Below are 19794 nucleotides of genomic sequence, written 5' to 3'. Positions count from 1 at the left end.
TACTTCTTTTGATGATAAAGGCAATAAGTTCTCACCCAGGAATTAAAGAGTAGGGCCCGATATAAAGCCAGCACCTTTTCACAGTGCCCTCTATTTACTCTAAATTCTGCATTCTCGCCATGGCCAGGTGGCTTAGTTGGTTGCAGCATCGTACCATAAATGGAAAGGTAGCGGGTTTGATTCTCAGTCTGGGCACAAACCTAGGCTCCAGGTTTATATGGGAGACAACTGGTCAATGTTTTTCTCTCTATATAAAAATCAATAAACATATTTTCAGGTAAGGCTTAAAAAATTAAAAACTCTGTATTCTAAAGCTGTCTTTGTTTAACCTTAAATTCAAAAATAAATACCTGTATGTGACAAATGACGTGGAAACTAAATTTACTTGGGAATGAATTTGACACTGTGTAAGTAGAAATAATTTGCATGATTATTTGGCATTTCAGTAAAACATGCTATGATTAAAGAATTGTGCAGAATAAGTCAAATGTTGGATACTGCAAGATTTTTTTGTGAAGCAAATATTTAAGAACTAAACAATCATTAGTAGGATAAATGGGATTAATTCAATGATGAAAAACCAATGAATAAGTAGTATACTACATGGCATAAAAAAGAAAGATAAAATAATATTGATGGCCACCGTTCCTATAATATCTTGTACGTGTCAGGCACTGAACAGTGTTTGACATATGTCAATCCCTTTACACCTCACACTACACCATGAGGTAGGTGGTGTTATTTTTTCCATTTTACCAAAAAAAGAAGCTGGAACAAAGACAGGTTAAGGATGTCTCCAAAACTACACAGCCAGTAAGTGGTGGAGTAGAGTTATATATACCAACATAGAAGAAAGGAATGATATTTCATAAAGAGAGAAAAGAATCCCAAGGTAAAAAGTAGATGCATAAAGTGTAATTTGCATTTCTGTAAGAAACAACGTTTGCTTGTATGTGTACATGTGTTTGTGAAAGGGAAAATATAGACCATACTACTAAAGAGAGTATTTTAATGTTGGAATTTCTACTTTCGGTTTGTTACATTATGGTAATTAAAAAAAAAATATATATATATATATATATATAAAATTTTTAACTTTCTCACCCCCCCCCTCTCTCTCTCTCTCTCTCTCTCTCTCTCTCTCTCTCTCTCTCTATATATATATATATATATATATATATATATATATATATGTAAAATCCTATATTACAATGTAAACTTTTTTAAATGTCATTTTTCATACCTATGTTGTAGATAGCACTAATTCCAAACATTTGTTACTATTGATAACAATTCTAATTATTTAGGCTACTTAAAATTTTTTATTTAACTTCAAAAGTAATATATTAAAATATTTAATGAATTTTCCAGTTAATTCCTTCCTACATTTCTGCAAAAAAAAAAAAAAGAAAAAAAGACTTCCTTTCTTTTGTCCACCCCCCTCTTACATCTTCTCCCCTATTAGAATTTTCTTATTTGAGAGAAACAAGTTTCGACATCACCATCTGGATTTCAATTTTTGAAGTTTAATTAAAATACATGAAGATTTTGCCAAGAACGTAAATCTCTTTGCTTGCTAATTTGAGGCTAGCTAGTGTGTGGGAGTTTTCTTGTCTTGTCTATAAGGATTGGAGAGCACAAAAATTCAAACTTCTTTACTCTAAATCGTTGGTAATAAATGACATTCAGCTAACTTTCAATATTTATTATTTATGACATCATTCTCAGTTTATGTCAAGAGATTTTAGAAATTAATATTATGCATTCCATCTTTCCATCATGTTATATTATGACAAATTAATTTCCATGAAAATGAATACAAGGAAAAGTATAACTTTGTTGAGATGTGAAATAAATTATGTAATAAATTTGAGAGACAAAATACTTTGAGAAACCCACTAATAATTCAGTTTCAATAATGCCAAAACAGTGTCTAAATATAGTTCATCAAAATATTGTTATTTTAATTTATAGACGTCTTTGCTTATTTTAGGGACAAACATTTCCTAAAATTTGAGTGTTGCACGAAAGGATATAAGGATTTAAGCAACTACTAATCAGTATCTTCCAGATACTGCTATATGTTTCCGATGACTTGAATATCAATCTGAAATCAGTTCTCTAATAAGCAAAGTAATATGTCCATTGGTCTTCTAGACTAAAAAGTCATAGACAGAAATATAATTGAATATGCATTATTTCCTTTGGAATATATGAAAGTTTTGCACAATTCCTTAAAGGATGAGAGAAAAATTTAAGCAATCTTTGATATACAATGTAAATAACTCCCAAAAGAAATCACAGGCCTATTTTTATTTATTTTTGCTTTAAAAATATTTCAAGTATACAAAGATATATCTTATCTGTACCTTTAACTTTAGCTATTCATAAATACCCACTGGATAAACCAGAAATAGAATTTATTTATGAATTTTATTCTTTGTTGTTAGAAAAAAGAAGTATGAAATTTGAAATACAAAGGAAGAAACACAATTAACCTGAAATAGGATGATACCCACATAAAAATATTTTATAACCTGATATAAATATTAAATACAAGGAGTAATGAGTATTATTAAACTATATATGCCATGTAATATAAAATGCTCAAAGATGTAAAATCATGTTAAATAATTGAAATTTTTTCTGAAAGACACACATAACTTTTTCTTATTTAGACAGATACACATAAATAATGCCATTATTCACTATTTTTTTTACCTTATTAACCACATTGCTGCTCTATTATATCAGCCTCAAAAAAATAAGTAAGCCAAGTGCAATAAATGTTAAAAAAAATAGACATTGTTACTTACCGACACGTAGGACCACTTTTTTCCACCATACAAGTCCCACTATTTCTGCAATAAGCTATCGGACACTCTAAAAAGAAAGCATCAGAGAATACCAATATTAATTATAAATATTACTAGAGGCCTGGGGCATGAAATTTGTGCACTTGGGGAGAGGGTCCCTTAGCTCTGATTGCAAGAGGGCACAGGCTAGGCCAAGGGACCCCACAGTTGCATGATCAGGGCCAGAGAGGGACACAGGAGGTTGGCCCGTCAGGGAGGGACTGTTAGAGGGCTCCTGACCCGTCTAGTTCAATCCTAATCAGCCAGACCACAGCAGCAAGCTAACCTATTGAGCAGAGCGTCTGCCCCCCAGTGGTCAGTGCATGTCTTTTGAGTGGTTGAATGGCCTTAGCACGTTATAGCATATCATGCTTTGATCAGTGGAACAGATGACTGCATGACCAGACACTTAGCATACTAGGCTTTTGTTATAGAGGATTAACAAGATGATGGTCATATCACTGTTAGTCATTTCATTAAATGTAATAATTTAAAATCAACTGCTTTCTAGTTACTAAAAGCACATTAATTCTCCAAAGCTTCTTTTCTGTAGCTCTAAACTTACTCAGTGGCTCCTACTTTTTGGGAAGTGTTCATTCTCTTCACATGTCTGAGTGGTGGACCAGATAAATGGACTTCTCCCCTGGGCTAGTGAATGTAATTTGCTTTTCCAAGGATATATTCACCATCTTGCCTACGCTTACTCCTTCCTGTTTAATGAATTTCAATAAGGAACAAGGTGCTGGAGACAAGAATAAAGAGCTTTACTCCTCAGTCATCAGGTGCATACTAAACTGAACAGAACAGGTTAAAAATTTCCTTCACAAACAGGAAATCAGCTGGTTTGATTAAAAATAGCTTACCAATATGATGAAGCATATATAGATACAATCCTTGTTAGATAAACCAGTTTATGGCTATTTTTGGTCTTAAGTACAATTTTAGTCTTCCTTAAAAAAGAGGTTTGTTTTACTAAAAGACCAGTCATTGTCTGATACTGCAAAGTATCAAAATACACACAAATGCACATTTCTTTTCTGGGGTTATTAATAATTACTTTGAATGTAGTGAGTAACTAGCCTTATATCAGAATGATTCTGTGAGAATCTAGACATGTACTCTCTTGCACTGAATAATGGAGCACCTTGAAAAGCAGAAAGTGGTATTGGTCAGAATAAGAAGTGAATCCTGGTATTTTGGAGAACAGAAGGTTTGCAGATTATCTCTAATGAGTGTTTATAAGCTTCTGCCTTTGAGCCAGGCTCTTTATTCATAAAATGGAAAAACAGTACACAGTATTTTCATCTTCAATTTACTGAAAACAGTTTAGACCAGAGGGTAGATGAAATGGAGAAGGGCATGGGTATGACCAGATAGAAATGAAAAAGACTAAATATATCTCCAGCAGCGAAGTAGATAGTTCCTAAGATTGGAACTAGGCATCTATGGGGTTGCTTTTAGAATTAGTACAGGTCCCCAGGTTCTTTAGCCACACTGATATCTCTCTGCATTCTACTCTCTTATTTTGGTTATTATGACATGTGTCTGGAGGTCCACACAACTCATAACTGACTTTGTAGAACAATCATTCTTTGAAAAATTCAAGTTCAATCCCAAAGTGGTGTATCACTTTGGAAAAACAGGAACTCCTATAAACTGGACAAATGATCAATTTAAAAACAAAATTAACTTTTTAAAAAAAATGTATTATTTATTTTTAAAAATATATTTTATTGATTTTTCCACAGAGAGGAAGAGAGAGGGACAGAGAGCTAGAAACATCGATGAAAGAGAAACATCAACCAGCTGCCTCCTGCACAACCCCTGTAGGCCTGCAACCAATGTACATGCACTTGACAGGGACCTTTCAGTCCGCAGACCGATGCTCTATCCACTGAGCCAAACCAGTTTCGGCTAAAAAATGTATTCTTATTGATTTTTTTACAGAGAGGAAGGGAGAGAAATAGAGAATTAGAAACATCAGAGAGAATGTGCCTGCAACCAAGGTACATGCCCTTGACCAGAATCGAACCTGGGACTCTTATTCCGCAGGTCAACGTGTTATCCACTGAGCCAAACCAGTCAGGACAAGAAAAAAGTAACTTTTAAATTTAAATGTAAATAATTTACAACTAGACACCTTTCTTTGTTGTTGCTATTGTTTCTTTCAATGTGTATAGATACTAAGGGATTGACAGCTATTACGAGGTGGATTGTTGTGAAGGAATTATCATGTGTGTCTTGGTTTTCCCTCCCTGAAAACTACTCAGTTAATAAGGTGTGTGACCTTGGGCTAGGTATTTTAAAGTTCTTTATGTTTAAAGTGAAGATTATTTCACCTTCCTTATGGGCCTGCTAGGAGGATAAATTAAATTTATAACATTTCTATCCTAGTCAATGGCATGTGTAAGTATTAAAATAATTGCTCTGATGTATCCTTCTATTTCAGGGCATTCTTTGAATTTGCCATGAAATCTAATTTTCATTACCAGTGCACTCTCCATCTTCTCATTTTTCTTTTCTTCCCAGCACCATTGCCATTCACTGCAGACCTGCTCTGTCATAGTCTGTCCTAAGAGTTTTACCGGTGTTACCTCATTTAACCCTCATAACACTATGTGGTACACCCATACTTATCCTTTCTTCCATAGGACACTGCTTAATGATGTACTGCTCAAGTTAACAGCAAGGAAGCAGCAGGTATTGAACTAAATCCCAGTCTTCTCACTCCAAAGCCTGTCAGTTTAAAAATGTCAAATGATCCATTATCCATTATTCAGAATTTCTATCCCCTCTTGAAGTTCTTGACTTTATGGGTTTTTAAACCCCTTTGAATCATGTTGTCTCAATGCGCTGCCGTGGGTTAAATATCCATACACAGTAAACAGCTGTGTGGTTTCAGGTAGTCTGGGTTGTAAGAGTCCGCCAGAAAGCTTGTGCAGCAAACCAGGCTCCCAGCTGGCACAGATTGTTCTCTTTCTCTTGAAATCCCAGCACGGAGACTGCAGGAAAGATTAACTGCTGCTAAGAAACTTGAAATAGCTCCACAGTACTTACATAAGGATTTTTTGTTTTGTTTTCATTTGGTTTTGAAAAATCTTCTGAAATGTTATTTTGCTGTATTATTATTATTAGTAGTAGTAGTAACATTTTATCATTCATCTATTAAATTATTATATATTCATAATATTTCATCCTGAAAATTTAAATTTCAGTGTCTTTTCCCAATTCTCCTTCAAATAGCTGATTATCATAATTATAGTATCACCACTGCATAACCTTAATTAACCTCTACTACTGCAAATGACTGGAAAAACCTTTTAACTTAAAATTAAGCCAGGCAAATTCTGTTCAATGATTTTCTATTGCATAAACAGCCAAACTTGAAAATAATATCTTTCTATTGAAACTTAGGAATAGGACCCAGAGAAAAAACTTAACCTGCAGTACCCATACATTGCCTGAGCTTGATGTTCTTTTTAATGATTTAAACTTTGAGGTGAGGGCTGACCAACTGCTCACCATCTGTTGTGTGACTCAGGGAGAAGTAGTGGATGCTGTAGGTTTGGCAAAAAGTCTATAAAATGCTGACCTTAGAGGAATATGATGCTTGAAAGAAACAGGAAGGTTTAATGTGCACTAAACATCTTAGCATGGATTAGTATTAAAGGCACTCTTAAAATGGAAGCATTGTCTTAATTACATTTGATTGACAAACTAAAAAGCAAATAAAATACAAATAGAGAATACATAATATAATATGAATTGTATTCCTGAAAACTGTTCCACTAGTTCTTTATTTTACTTTAACCCCAAAGCCATAGCAATCTGACCTATATGTTAAAAAAACAAAAACAAAAAACTGTAAATGAATTGGTAAGTGATTAAAATATATGGGGCAACAAAAATGTATTATTATCTTCTAGAGGCCTGGTACATGAAAATTCATGCACTGTAGGAGGGGTGGCCCTCAGCCCAGCCTGCTCCCTCTCACAGTCCAGGAGCCCTCAGGGATGGGAGGCGATCTGGCGATCAGGGGAAGGCAATGCCCCTATCACACCTCTGCTGCTGCCACTGATGGCAATGTAAGCCTCAGCCATCTCTGGTTACTTGAGCCTCAGGTGGCCCTGGGTGGCTGGGCAGCCAATATCTGAGGCTTGCCTGTGCCTTAGGCCTGTGCTGGGTGGCTTGGGGGTTGAGGGGACTAGGCACCACCATCTTGTGGCTGTGGGTGCCACCATCTTTGAGGGCATGATAGTCAATTAGCAGATTCCCTCCTTATTGGCTGTGGGCACTGCCATCTTTTTGATGGTGTGAAGGTCAATTAGCATATTCCCTCTTTATTAGGTAGGATAGAGTGTCCATCACTCAGTATGAATGGCAGGTCTTTTGTATTTTTTTCTTTTTTTTCTTTTTAAATATATTTTATTGAGTTTTTACAGTGAGGAAGAGAGAGGGATAGAGAGTCAGAAACATTGATGAGAAAGAAACATCAATCAGCTGCCTCCTCCACACCCTTCTCTTGGGGATGTGCCCTTAACCAAGGTACATGCCCTTGACCAGAATCAAACCCGGGATTCTTTAGTCCTCAGTCCAACTATCCACTGAGCCAAACTGGTTTCGGCAGGTCTTTTGTATTTCTGATCATACTTTTAAAGGTAGAACATTTCAAAGCAAACAATAAACCACAGCATATTATAATATATTTGTTCTCATATAAAATTATACTAAAGACAATCTCACCTTTATGTAAATAAATTTTGGTATTGGACTAAGTACTATATCTTAATAGTTTCAAAGAGTGGAACTACCTTATTAATATATTTCTAGATGTCTGAAAAGAGAACAAGTTTTACTTTTGGGTGTCTAATCTGGTGTATGTGAATGTCTAGTAGAGAAACAATGCTGGAAAGCATTTATCTTTGCATATTCTGTAGTATCAGATTTGCTCAATTCTTAATTTCCTTTTGTATTCATAAAATTCAGTGTTATGTGGGTATTCATTTTCAGCAGCATAAAAAAAGATGCCATATACTATGATTTGAATATAATTATCATGCTGTTTTCACTTATAATATTCTCCTTTCTTAAAAGATATGAAGAGTAGAGTCTTACAAAGAATATAATTTGATATGAAATATCTAAAATTTATTTAAAAAATATGATCAAATACACCTTTTATCACCAATTCATATTACTTTTTAGTTGTGACAGATTTATATAGACCCTATCTATTATTTTATACTTGAGGCCCGGTGCATGAAAATTTGTGCACTTGGGGAGTATCTCAGCTTGGTCTGTTCCCTCTGGCAGCTATGAGCCCTCAGGGGATGCCCACCTGCCAGCTTAGGCCTGCTCCCTAGGGGATCGGGCCTAGCTAGCAGTCAGACATCCCTCTGGAAGTACAGGAATAGTCGGCCTAAGCCGCAGTTGGACAAACTTGGTGCTACAGACATCCCACCACTGCCACTGTGATGGTGTCAGCCTGGTTTGTGACTGAGCAGAGCTCCCCCTGTGGGTGCACAGTGACCATCAAGGAACATCTCCTGCTGAGCACCTGCATATGCAAATTAACCCACCATCTTTGTTGGGTTAATTTGCATGCTCACTCATGATTGACTGGTGTGTGTCATGAAGGTACAGTCAATTTGCATTAGATATTTGTAATATTTATTTGTTTATTTTTAAGATTTATTTATTTTTTTATTGAATTTTAAAGATTGAGGAAAGGAGTGGGGGGGGGAGAGAGAGAGAGAGAGGGAGAGAGAGAGAGAAAGGGAGAGAGAGAGAGAGAGAGAGAGAGAGAGAGAGAGAGAGAGAGAGAATCATCAATGTGAGAACAATACATCAAACTGCTGCCTCCTGCATGTTCCTTCCAGGGATTAAGCCCATAACTTGGACATGTGCCCCAACTGAGGATTTTACATGCCATCTCTTGGTGCATGGAATGATACCCAAGCAACTGAGCCACATCAGCCAGAGCTATATTTGTAATATTTAGATGTCAACATTCTTCCTGTCCCAAACCAATAATAGAAATGCAGTTATTTCATTCTTGCTATTATTTGAATTTCAAGTTTTAATATTATTATTTTCTGCAGGTTAAGTTATTGGCTTAGATTGTGAAGAATATTTGAATGAAAATGGAGTACCTGAACAGCTGGATTCATCAAGTTGCAAGTCCATGCAGTGGGCAAAACCATCACAACGCTCGTGAGCTGGGATACAGCTGTTAGAGGAGTTGCACAGCAGAGCTCCAGCAGAACAGCTGACATTGGCTGGAAAGAAAAGGATCATCACCATCTTTTTAAAAAATAGTTTTCTAATGAAATAATATAATTTATTGTATTATTCTCCATTTTTTAGTTCTATATTTAAATTATATATTCAATTTTAAAAGTTGAACATTTCTCAAAGTATGTTGATGGAATCATTTCTCAGCATTGCATTATGTATATATAAAATGCATCATATGTACTATGTAGTCTGAATTGATTTTAGACTAGACCCAAATTTACATTAAAGAAGATTTCTGTTACTCCTCGAATGTCCCCGATATTAGGTGCAATTGAACTGATAGGTACCATAACTCGTTTGAATGTTCATCAATTTATAACTGAGTTATAAGTTATGAGTAGTGGCTAGGCGCCCATTAGATCTGGGTGTTGATGTGGTCACTGCAGCTCAATGTGCTACAACTGTGTGACCTTATCACACCGTGTTGGTGCATGATGGAGGTATTTTGTAAATCCCAGAGTATCTTATTAGCCTGACTTCAATAAACAAGCATAAGTCTTATTCACAAGACTTTTATTTTTTGTGTGTTTTTCCCCTCCAGAAAAATGTCTTTATTGATGTCTGTCAAGGGTACTGACAGTTCAATGGAGCTAATTCTGCAAATGACTGGAATTCCCTTGGATGTTCTCTTAGTCCTTACAATGTAGTGTTGTGTTCCTCCCTCTCATCCTCTAGTCTATTTAGGATTGTGACTACCTATAAAGCAGGAGGCTGTGTTTTAGACTCCTGCTATGAGTTAAGGCTGAACCAGAACATTTCAGTCTAGGCCATCATGCATCTCTGTTCTCCTGATTACTTAAAAACCTAGAAACCAGCAGGCCTGATCTCTATTTTCTCTGGTTCTACCTCTGTTTTGTTGCATGCCAATATTTAACGTCTTCAAGGCCTTTTGTGTGATAGCTCTTCCCTCTAGCATTGCTGTGTTTGGAAGAGAGGGAAAGTGTCAAAGCATGAACCCACTGCCCCATCTTCTCAGAAATACAAGAGAGGTTCAGAAAGTGATAATAATGATATTGGTCTACACTGTTTCTCTAACCTGGTTCCTTTAATTCATAGTATTTTGCAGAGATAATGTGAAAGACAGGAGTGGTGAGCCAGGGCTTTCTGGGGCTTAACCCAAGTTCAACAAAAATAGCTCTGCTTTTCTTCAATATACTTAATGATATGATATATCTTATTTGAACATGTTAATTCAAATCTGCTAAAAAGTTTAAAGGATTGATCTGGGAAGTTATTTCTGGTAGAATAAAGACAACTAAGTTCAACCTTCTCAAATTAAATGAACAGTTTATAAGACATGGGGATAGAGATCCCCAAGTATGGTTCCTGCACAGATTTTGTCAGTTATTTAAAAACATTTTATATTCTTTTCTTCAAACATATTTGTGTGCTGGAAGGAACTGTTTAGAGTTATTGTAGGATAATTGGCATAGTTTAGTTTGAGAACTGCCTATCAAAATTTATTTTCAAATTGGACATAAAAATGTCGTTTCTAAGAGTTTGTATTTCCATTGATTAAAATGCTGGCTCTGAATAATTAAAGTGACAGTCTTCATTCAGCAATTCTTCCTGAGGTGCTGGAACATCAATTCAACAGCAATAAATATTATTAAGCTGTCACAAAATGTAAGATACTAGGCTTAGCACTTCAAATGAAGGGCACAGGGAAGATGTGTAAATAAAGGGACATCAGAATGTATAAAGCAACAATAGCAAGATAACAATACAAGCGTGATCAGTAGTTCAAAACAATAATAAAAGATACACCATAAGGTCAGGTTTAGTTGGTAAAGTGCTGGTATAAATAAGCATTATAAAAGCTAGAGATTCCTTTAGTGTAGGGAGGTCTATAAAGACTGAAAGAAGAGTAGAGTCTTGAATGTGTTTTAAATTTTAATGTTTCCAGAGAAAAGTCATTTAATGAAGCGGTAATCTATAGACGGAGAATCAATAAATTTGATATTGAAACCATGAGTAAAGCAGTTTGCCTTTAACTGTAGAATTGTGTAAGAAGGTGGTACAAACAAACCTGAAAAACAAGGCTCAAACCAGCTTTTAGAAATGGCTAAGGTCACAAGGGAAAAGATAATCTTTAAGCTTTTCCAAAGGTTTAAAAGATTTTAGGGTTCCAATTCAAAAAAAAGAAAAAAGAAAAAAGAAGCACCTATGAGGAAACCTCATACTGTTTCCCTAGTGGCTGTACCAATTTACACTCCCACCAGCAGTGTACAAGGTGTCCTTTCTCTCCACATCCCTAATAAATTAAAAACAAACAAACAAAAAGCAAACCAAAAAAGATTTTAGAATATACATTGATAAGATAAATCATATTGCAAACACACATACTAGAAAATCACACAATTTCCAATGCTTATAAGATTCAGAGATGTTTGCAAAATAATGTATATGTTTATTAATGCATCTATATATCCACATGTATGAGCATGTGAGTATACATACATATTTTATAATATTATCAATGCATTGCAAGGAGCTGAGAGATATAAGATGATAGTTTTAAGGTTTTAAAAAATATAATATATTGAAATTTGTAAACAAAGACAATAGGTACTGCTCATCTAATTATAAAGCATTATTTTTAATCCTTTTCTCAGAAATACTAATCCATCCATATTCCCTCATCCAATTTCCAGTGGGAATGATAGCTTATCTTCAAGTTGAATGTACAATGAAGATCTGTAGCTTATCAGTAATATAAAATATCAATTATGACCCAAATAGCATCAAAAGACATAAAATATACCTCTGTCAGAAAAAAAATTAAAAAATGTTTTACTTTTTTCCTTTTAATAGAAAGTTTTCAATTTAGACAGTTAAAAATGGACCCTTTACTTTATAAAATTGAAAACTAAAGCCATAGTTTCTGTGGCATTTTAAATAGTTTAACATTAAAGTTAATGGATGTTTATCAATTTTCTTTTAAATGTAGTGGCAAATAAATTATGAATGCAATTAATATTTACTGACATATACAGCAAAGTACATTGTACTAAATATAGGACAACTAATTGAACTATTGCTCTCTTTTTCACTTCTATCATTAATAAATATACATCAAGGACAATTTCAAAAATTAGTCCAAATAAGATATATATGAAATTTATTATTTTTAACTTTATTTTTATTGTTGACATTATTACGCTCCTACCCCCCCCCCCCCCCACCAGCTTTGTCTACCTCCACTCAGCTTTTGCCACCTCTTCCCTTTGGCCATGACTACACTGTTGTCTGCGTCTATGGGTTATGAATATAAATGAAATTTATAGGAAACTGGTATTTCAAAATGTTTCCCTTGACAATATCTATTTTTGCCACATTCACATTAAAACATTATGTTTTAATGTCTACAGAAATACTTATTTCAATCTGTCATCCTACATTATCTTTCTTACCTAAATGAGCCAAGTACCACAGAGCATTGTGTGGCTTTTAGCTCATTCACTCAGGTACTCAGGTAGATGATACAACTCATGAATATTCCATTGGTGTTACATCCCTAAAGCAAAATTCCTGTTATAAATTATAATTGCTGCATAAAAAAACCTAAGTAAAGCATGTATGATTATGGATGTGTATCCATTCAGTATCTTAGGAGCATGACCTATTCCAAGTGTTCGGTAAGTGGTATTCAACTTACTGGGAAATATCAACTTCTACTGGAACAAATTAAAGTTAGAAAATAGGTAAATCATCCGCTACCCTTTATGTTTTCCACAGCTGTGCTTATCATTGATGGAGAGCTTCCATTTCCTCTTTTGAGTCATTCACTACCTCCTCTTCTTGCTCTCGGCCCTGGGAGACTAAACTATAAGGACACATTAACAAGATTCTTTGTCCTTTGGATTTTGATTAAGTTTAACTTTTGTTAAGCTTTGGCAAATGGGTATCATCATCCAGAGACTAATACAAGGGAAGTGACTGTGAAATTACCCTTTAACCAAATACCATAACTTTTAAAAAAATATATATATTTATTGATTTGAGAGAGGAAAGGAAAAGGAGAGAGAAATAGAAACATCAATGATGAGAAAGAACCATTGATTGGTTGCCTCCCCCAAACCTCCTAAAGGTGGCCAAGCCCACAACTCGTACATGTGCCCTTGACTGGAATCAAACCCCAGGATCCTTCAGTCCACAGGCTGATGGTCTATGTACTGAGCCAAACCAGCTCAGCACCACAGCTTTTCTTAATGGACTTCTTTGACTCCAGATTCATACAACTGTTTCTTCCTCTTAAATGCTTTGGTCTATAGGTGATAAAAGCCCCTATTATGCCTATCCTATTTGGTTTCTTTATGCACAATATTTCCCTAATAAATAATTGCTTTCTTAAAATATTTTCAAATTATACAGTATCAATGAACCATCTGTTTCTTGACAGAATATTAATGATGTAATATCTGATGAAATCTTGAAATCTTGGTAAATAGATTGTTATCAGTGAAAAGACTGTTCCTAGTTTTGTGTTATTTTCCCATATAACTAAACTAGACTTATTTTTTTTCATTTTCTTAAAGGGAAAAGGGATAGTTTTGGTAAAGTAAATGACACTCCAGTTCATTAAAACAATGTGTTTCCAATGGAAAGACAATATTAAATACAAATTATCTTTAAAAGCTGAACTCGTCACTGATTTGTTTAAACATCCTATCACTACAGCATCTATTTTTGCCAGAAGAGGCCTTCAAATATCAATTGCTATTGATTTTCCTGGTTAAAATTGTAAACACCTCAGAATTCTAGTCCTACAAGATTTAAACATGTACAAGCCTATCAAAAGATACAAACCAAACAAACAAACCTCTTATTTGGCCCTACATCTCACTAAACGTCAACTTCTTGAAAGAGCTGTCTGTAATTGATTGCTCTTTGCCATTTCCCATTTTCTCTACAAAAGATTGACTTCCAAATTCTTCCCTCTCATTCCAGAACAGGTTCTCTCTTTCCAAGATCACCAGAAAGCACCTTTTGATTTCCCAGCCTACATATTTTTTAGGCCTAATCTCCCCAAAACATTCCAACCTGTGGATACTCTGATAATTATAGCTTTTTACCATCAGAACATTAATCTCTTTTTGTTGTCCTGAGGTGTCTATGTCCACATCCCAGTGTCTTTCAATGCTTGGTTTTCTTAACTGTCTTTTAGATGTCCTTTAGAATTTTGTCTGCCACTTTCTCTTTTTACTCTTTATTATCTCATCTACATCACAGTTTTAACCATCATATGCTGATGACCATGTATCTGTATAGATCTTGCTTTATATCTTTCCTGAGCTCCAGATATTAATTTCTAAATACTTCCTGAATATTTCTGTGGATGTGCCACAGATAGCACAAATGTAACATGTTTAAAAATGAAGCCACAATCTTACAGTAACAGGTTCTTCTCTTTTTATTTTTCCCAGTTCAGGAAATGGTAGATTAGTTGTCCTGGTGCTCAAATCAGAAACTTGGAAACTATTCTTGATTATTTTCTCTTCCTCTTCACCAGAATGTTTCTTAAATATATTCCTATCTTTGCCATACACCATTATTTAACCAATGCCTTTATATTTTGACTACAACATTTCCTAAGCAGTCCTCTTCCTTGCTTCAGTCCATTCCATGTGCTACTTAAAGGGTTGTGTAGCCCTGGCATGATGGGGAGGCCTCTTCAAGACTGAGTCCTTGCTTGCCTCTCCAGACTTATTTATACATTTCCCATCACAAATTACTCTAGTTATAGGCAATATGCTTCAAAATACCTTTTCACTATTCTTGGGACATTCTTCACTGAAATTAAGCATCTCTATTTGCCTAATGACTACTTGTCTTTCTAAATTTGGCTCTAGCACCATAGTTAGAGTTACCTATATATTCAATTACCCTGTATCTCTCTCCCTCACAGAACTTATCACATGGAATTCCCAACTATCACTTACCAATCTCCTTCAGTAATATAAGAAGTATCTATGAACCTGACTGGAACAATGCCAAATCCATCTGAATCATAAATGCCCAATACAATAAGTGGCATAAATTGTGTTCCTATTAAAAGTTTGTGAACAAGTGAATGAATGAATGTAAGTTTACAAAATATTCTAAATCACTAGGTAAGCCCAGGAAAACAGTTATTCCCCCATGAGAGGAAATTTCTCTCATTGGATACGTTTATTTTGTAATTTTGTTCCAGCATTTTATCCATTGTTCATTTTCACACAATTTACCCTAGAGAGACAGAACTCCTCAATGTTTTAGAGATGGATAGAAGCAATTCTCTCATGATAGCAGTCTATTCCTATTGTGGACTTATTTCCCTTTAGGAGCAGAACTTCAGATATTGCTACCTCATCAAACACCAATTTTCAACAAATCTCTAAAAGTATAAGGATACATCAGTTTTCTAAGCTTCTCTTTAAAAAGTACTGCTATTTAAAGTCAAATATCACATGATTATATTGAAATTAATATGATTCCTAGCCAAATAATATTAAAACCTTGATGTGACAAGGGATAAGTAATTAGGCAGACTTTTTCTTTTTATTCATTTCCATTTGTTTGCCTTGCCTCTAAGAAAACATTATAAGACTTGACAAGTTGACTAAACAAGGGCTATATGTTTTGTCTAGGAACACAACACAAAGAACTATGTTATTGATGGTATGACTCTAGAGAATTTTGTTTTATTTGTCAAGCTCTCTTGATCATTCCCAAACAGCATTCCTTCCCTGGCGCATTAAGTTAGTGAAATGACTCACAGCAGCTGGATTCATCTTCACTTAAGTGGCAGTCAGGCACTCCGTCACACAGCAGGAGGGAGGGGATGCACCCGTGGGTAGAGCACGGGAACTCCATTTCACCGCAGCGCTGAGGAGGAGGGCTGAGGGAACAACCCATTTCATCCGATCCATCTACGCAATCCTCCTGTCCATTGCACTTCCTCGAGAGAGGGACACACTGGAGTGTGTAGACACAGGAAAACTGATCAGCCTCACACGGAGGTGGCTGAGTTGTGACAGGACCTGAAAAGAGAGCAAATCAAGTTAGTTTTGGCATTAGGAGTGTTATATCTCTGTCTAGTGTTGAAACATTGTGAGATGATATATTTATTCTTCATTAAACATAAAATATTTTGGTAATTTAAGTAAGTTAATTTCCAATTAGGAATTATATGAACTCCACAAAACATACAAACATGATGAAAGAAAATGCCTTATCTAAATCTCAGAAACAACATTTCTTTTTTTTTTTCTTTATTGAGTAAGGTGTTACATATGTGTCCCTATCTCCCCATTGTTCCCCCACCCCACACTCATTAACTCACCCCATTAAGGTCTATGTCCCTTGGTTAGGCTTATATGCATGCATACAAGTCCTTTGGTTGATCTTTCCCCCTTATCCCACCCTCCCCTGCCTTCCCTCTGAGGTTTGATGGTCTGATTGATGCTTCTTGGTCTCTGGGTTTGTTCATCAGTTTATGTTCTTCATTATATTCCACAAATGAGTGAAATCAGGTGATATTTATCCTTCTCTGACTGGCTTATTTTGCTTAGCAAAATGCTCTCCAGTTCCATCCATGCTGTTGCAAATGGTGAGAATTCCTTCTTTTTTTATACAGCAGCGTACTATTCCATTGTGTAAATGTAGCATATTTATATTTATATTTATATTTAGTTATAGTTATAGTTGTTATAGTTATAGTTATAGTTGTTATAGTTATAGTTATAGTTATATTTAAACAATGGCCAATTAAATAATGTCTCTTCATTCATTCTTTTTGTTGGATTAATCTCATATTTAAGGAAGGGTAGACATCCTTAATTTTTTTTCTAAAATATTTTATTCACTAAACATTTATCTTTTGAACTCACCAAAGGTGAAAAAGCTGAATAAACAGTTTTTTCTTGTGATGAAAATCTAGAACCAACTTTAGTAGTGCTCTTATTACTTAGCTAAGATCACTTCTGGGGGGAGAAGGGGAAACAACAAAAAGGAACAATACCACCACAAAATAAAACAAACAAAAAATCATGAGGAAAGTAATTTTCTCTATTTCAAGACAAGTACAAATTTCTTATGCTTCTAGACTATTTCAAATGTGTGTGTGTGTGTGTGTGTGTGTGTGTGTGTGTGTGTGTACTCCCTTATATTTTTTCTTATGTTAGATTAGAGGCCCAGTGCATGAAATTTGTGCACTGGGGGGTGTCCCTCAAACTAGCAGTCAGATATCCCTCTCAATCTGGGATTGCTGGGTCCCAACCACTTGCCTGCCTGCCAGCCTGATTGATGCCTAACTGCTCCCCTGCCAGCCCAATTGTCCCCAACTGCCCTCACTTGCCAGCCCAATCACCCCCAACTACCCTCCCCTGTGGGCCCAGTCGCCCCCAACTGCCCTTCCTTGCCAGCCCAGTCACCCCTAACTGCCCTCCCCTGCAGTCCTGGTCCCCCACTGCCCTCCCCTGCTGGCCTGATTGCCCACAACTACCCTTCCCTGCAGGCCATCTTGTGGCAGCCATCTTTGACCACATGGGGATGGCCACTTTTGACCACATGGCCATCTTGTGCAATGGCATGAGGTCAATTTGCATATTATATCTTTATTATATATGATATGTAAAAACAAAATTCTCTCTTTTATTTTGAGGTAGTAATGTCATCATATTTCAGAGCCATTTATATCAAAAGGTACTCACAACTCACTTATTCAAGACCCTTCTAAACAAAAAAGCTGAGGCACTTGTACTATCTACAAAGGATTCTGTGTTGTAATGTGGATTCTGTCTTCCATCAAGATTAAGGTTTGTGGATTCTGTCTTCCATCATTCTCACAACTGCCAGGAAATTACCAGATGACAACTCACAAATGAGTTCAGCTCCAGGAGCTTCCCCCTAAGTTGCACTGCCTCACAAGAACAGCTCCATTCATTGACTAGTTAAATGTGGATAAGATGACCCAACTCATATGTCTTAATTTGGGACAACTATGAGAGTCATTATAGCCCTAGCGTTCCCTATGGCAACCACTGAGTCCTACTATCACCTGCATCACAGCTCAACTCTCCCTCTGCCCAGTCCTGCTCCTTCACTTCACAAGGCTTGTTCCTTGGAGAATTTCCAATAACCTTTCTACATGGAAATCTTAGCCTCAGAGTTCACTTCGCTGGGAACCCAAATCTAAGATGCTATCCAACCATCAAAATATATCTTGTCTGAAATTAAATCTCCCTTGAACCACTTTTCAAATTTTCCACTGAAATATTTCTAATGTAAGAGAATATTAACTTTCACCTTTCTGGGAGTCTACGTAGGCTCTTAGCCAGAAGCACTTTTCTGTAAGTTCAACATTTCTTTTAAGTTTCTTATTTTATCTAGTGAAAGTTCTGCATATTGATGTTTTTATTATAAAAGCTTTCTCCAGTTCTCATTTCAAATAAATTGATTACTCATGAAAGATGAACTATGTTTATCTTTTGAATTGAAAGTATTCTACTATATTCTCTCTTTGAGAAATTAATAAATTTTCCTGAAAATTTAATATCAATGTATTTATATTTCAATGTCATGCTTAAAATTACCTAATTATTATAAGTCATATCTTTCCATATAATTTTGTTAAAAAAATGAACAAAATTATTCGTTTCCTGTTTTAAACTGAAAACTCTTAGCACCACCTTACATGCATATGACTAAGTGAGAATAGTCAATCTAAGAAGGGTATATATTGTCTGATTTCATCTATATAACATTCTGGAAAAGGCAACACTGTGGATGGAATAAAATGATCAATGGCTAGCAGGAGCGGAGGGGAAGGAAAAGTTGAGTATATATAGAGCACAGAGGACTTTCGGAGCAGTGTCATTCTGTATGACATTGTAACCGTGGGTTCATGCCATGCCATAGACTGAATGTTTGTGTCTCCCGAAATTTCCTACGTTGAAACCTAATCCCCCATGTCATGATTCTTGGAGATGGGGCCTTGGGAAGTGATTAGGTCATGAAGCCCTCATGAATGGGTTAGTGACCTTGTAAGAGTGGCCGAAGACAGCTACCTTGCTCTTCCTGCCTCCTGAGGACACAGCGACAAGGTACTGTCTATGAGGAGCCAGTTTTTTTCTGGGCACCAAACCTGTCAGAAGCTTGATCTTGGACTTCCTAAGCCTCCAAAACTGTGAAAAATGAATATTTGTTGTTTGTAAACCACTCAGTCGTATTCTGTTTAGAAGACTGAACAGATTAGACATGCCATCATACACTTGTCAAAACCCCTGGAATTTACAACACTAAGAGTAAAGCCTAATGTAAGCTATGAACTGTGCATGATAGTTATGAGTCAGCATTGGTTCATCCATTGTAATAAATGCACCACTGCAGTGGGGCATGTTGATGGTGACAGAGGCTGTGAGTGGGGAGAGAGATGGGTGTACATGAACTCTCTGAAACTCCACTTAATTTTGCTTTAAAGCAAAAGCTTCTCTAAAAAAATTATATACTTTACTTTATATACATTTTAGCACTAATATCCCCCAGAGCATATAATCTAGCTGTACTGCATGTTTTATGGCTTTCTTTTTGTAATTTTCATGTTCAGTGAGCTGCTTAGTCAGGTGGTTTAAAAGCCTTGGAATTGCGTCTTAGACAGTGT

The 19794-nt window shown here is 35.7% G+C and overlaps 1 protein-coding gene across 1 annotated transcript in view; it reads right to left on the bottom strand.

The window, feature by feature from the left end:
* The window catches only part of MALRD1 (MAM and LDL receptor class A domain containing 1), a 578615-nt gene that overhangs the window by 106815 nt on the left and 452006 nt on the right, over positions 1–19794 (bottom strand). Inside the window, exons 34-36 of the mRNA XM_036459535.2 lie at positions 15911–16174; positions 9008–9133; positions 2817–2883 (exon numbers count right to left, since the gene is read on the bottom strand). Of these exons, the coding sequence (XP_036315428.1) occupies positions 2817–2883; positions 9008–9133; positions 15911–16174 (457 nt within the window). The remainder of the gene's footprint in view (positions 1–2816; positions 2884–9007; positions 9134–15910; positions 16175–19794) is intronic.

The sequence above is a fragment of the Pipistrellus kuhlii genome, unplaced genomic scaffold (genome assembly GCF_014108245.1).
Source record: "Pipistrellus kuhlii isolate mPipKuh1 unplaced genomic scaffold, mPipKuh1.p scaffold_m20_p_1, whole genome shotgun sequence".
NCBI classification, from domain to species: Eukaryota; Metazoa; Chordata; class Mammalia; order Chiroptera; family Vespertilionidae; genus Pipistrellus; species Pipistrellus kuhlii.
The sequence above is the reverse complement of the archived record's forward strand: the minus strand, read 5'-3'. Positions and strand labels throughout refer to the sequence as shown.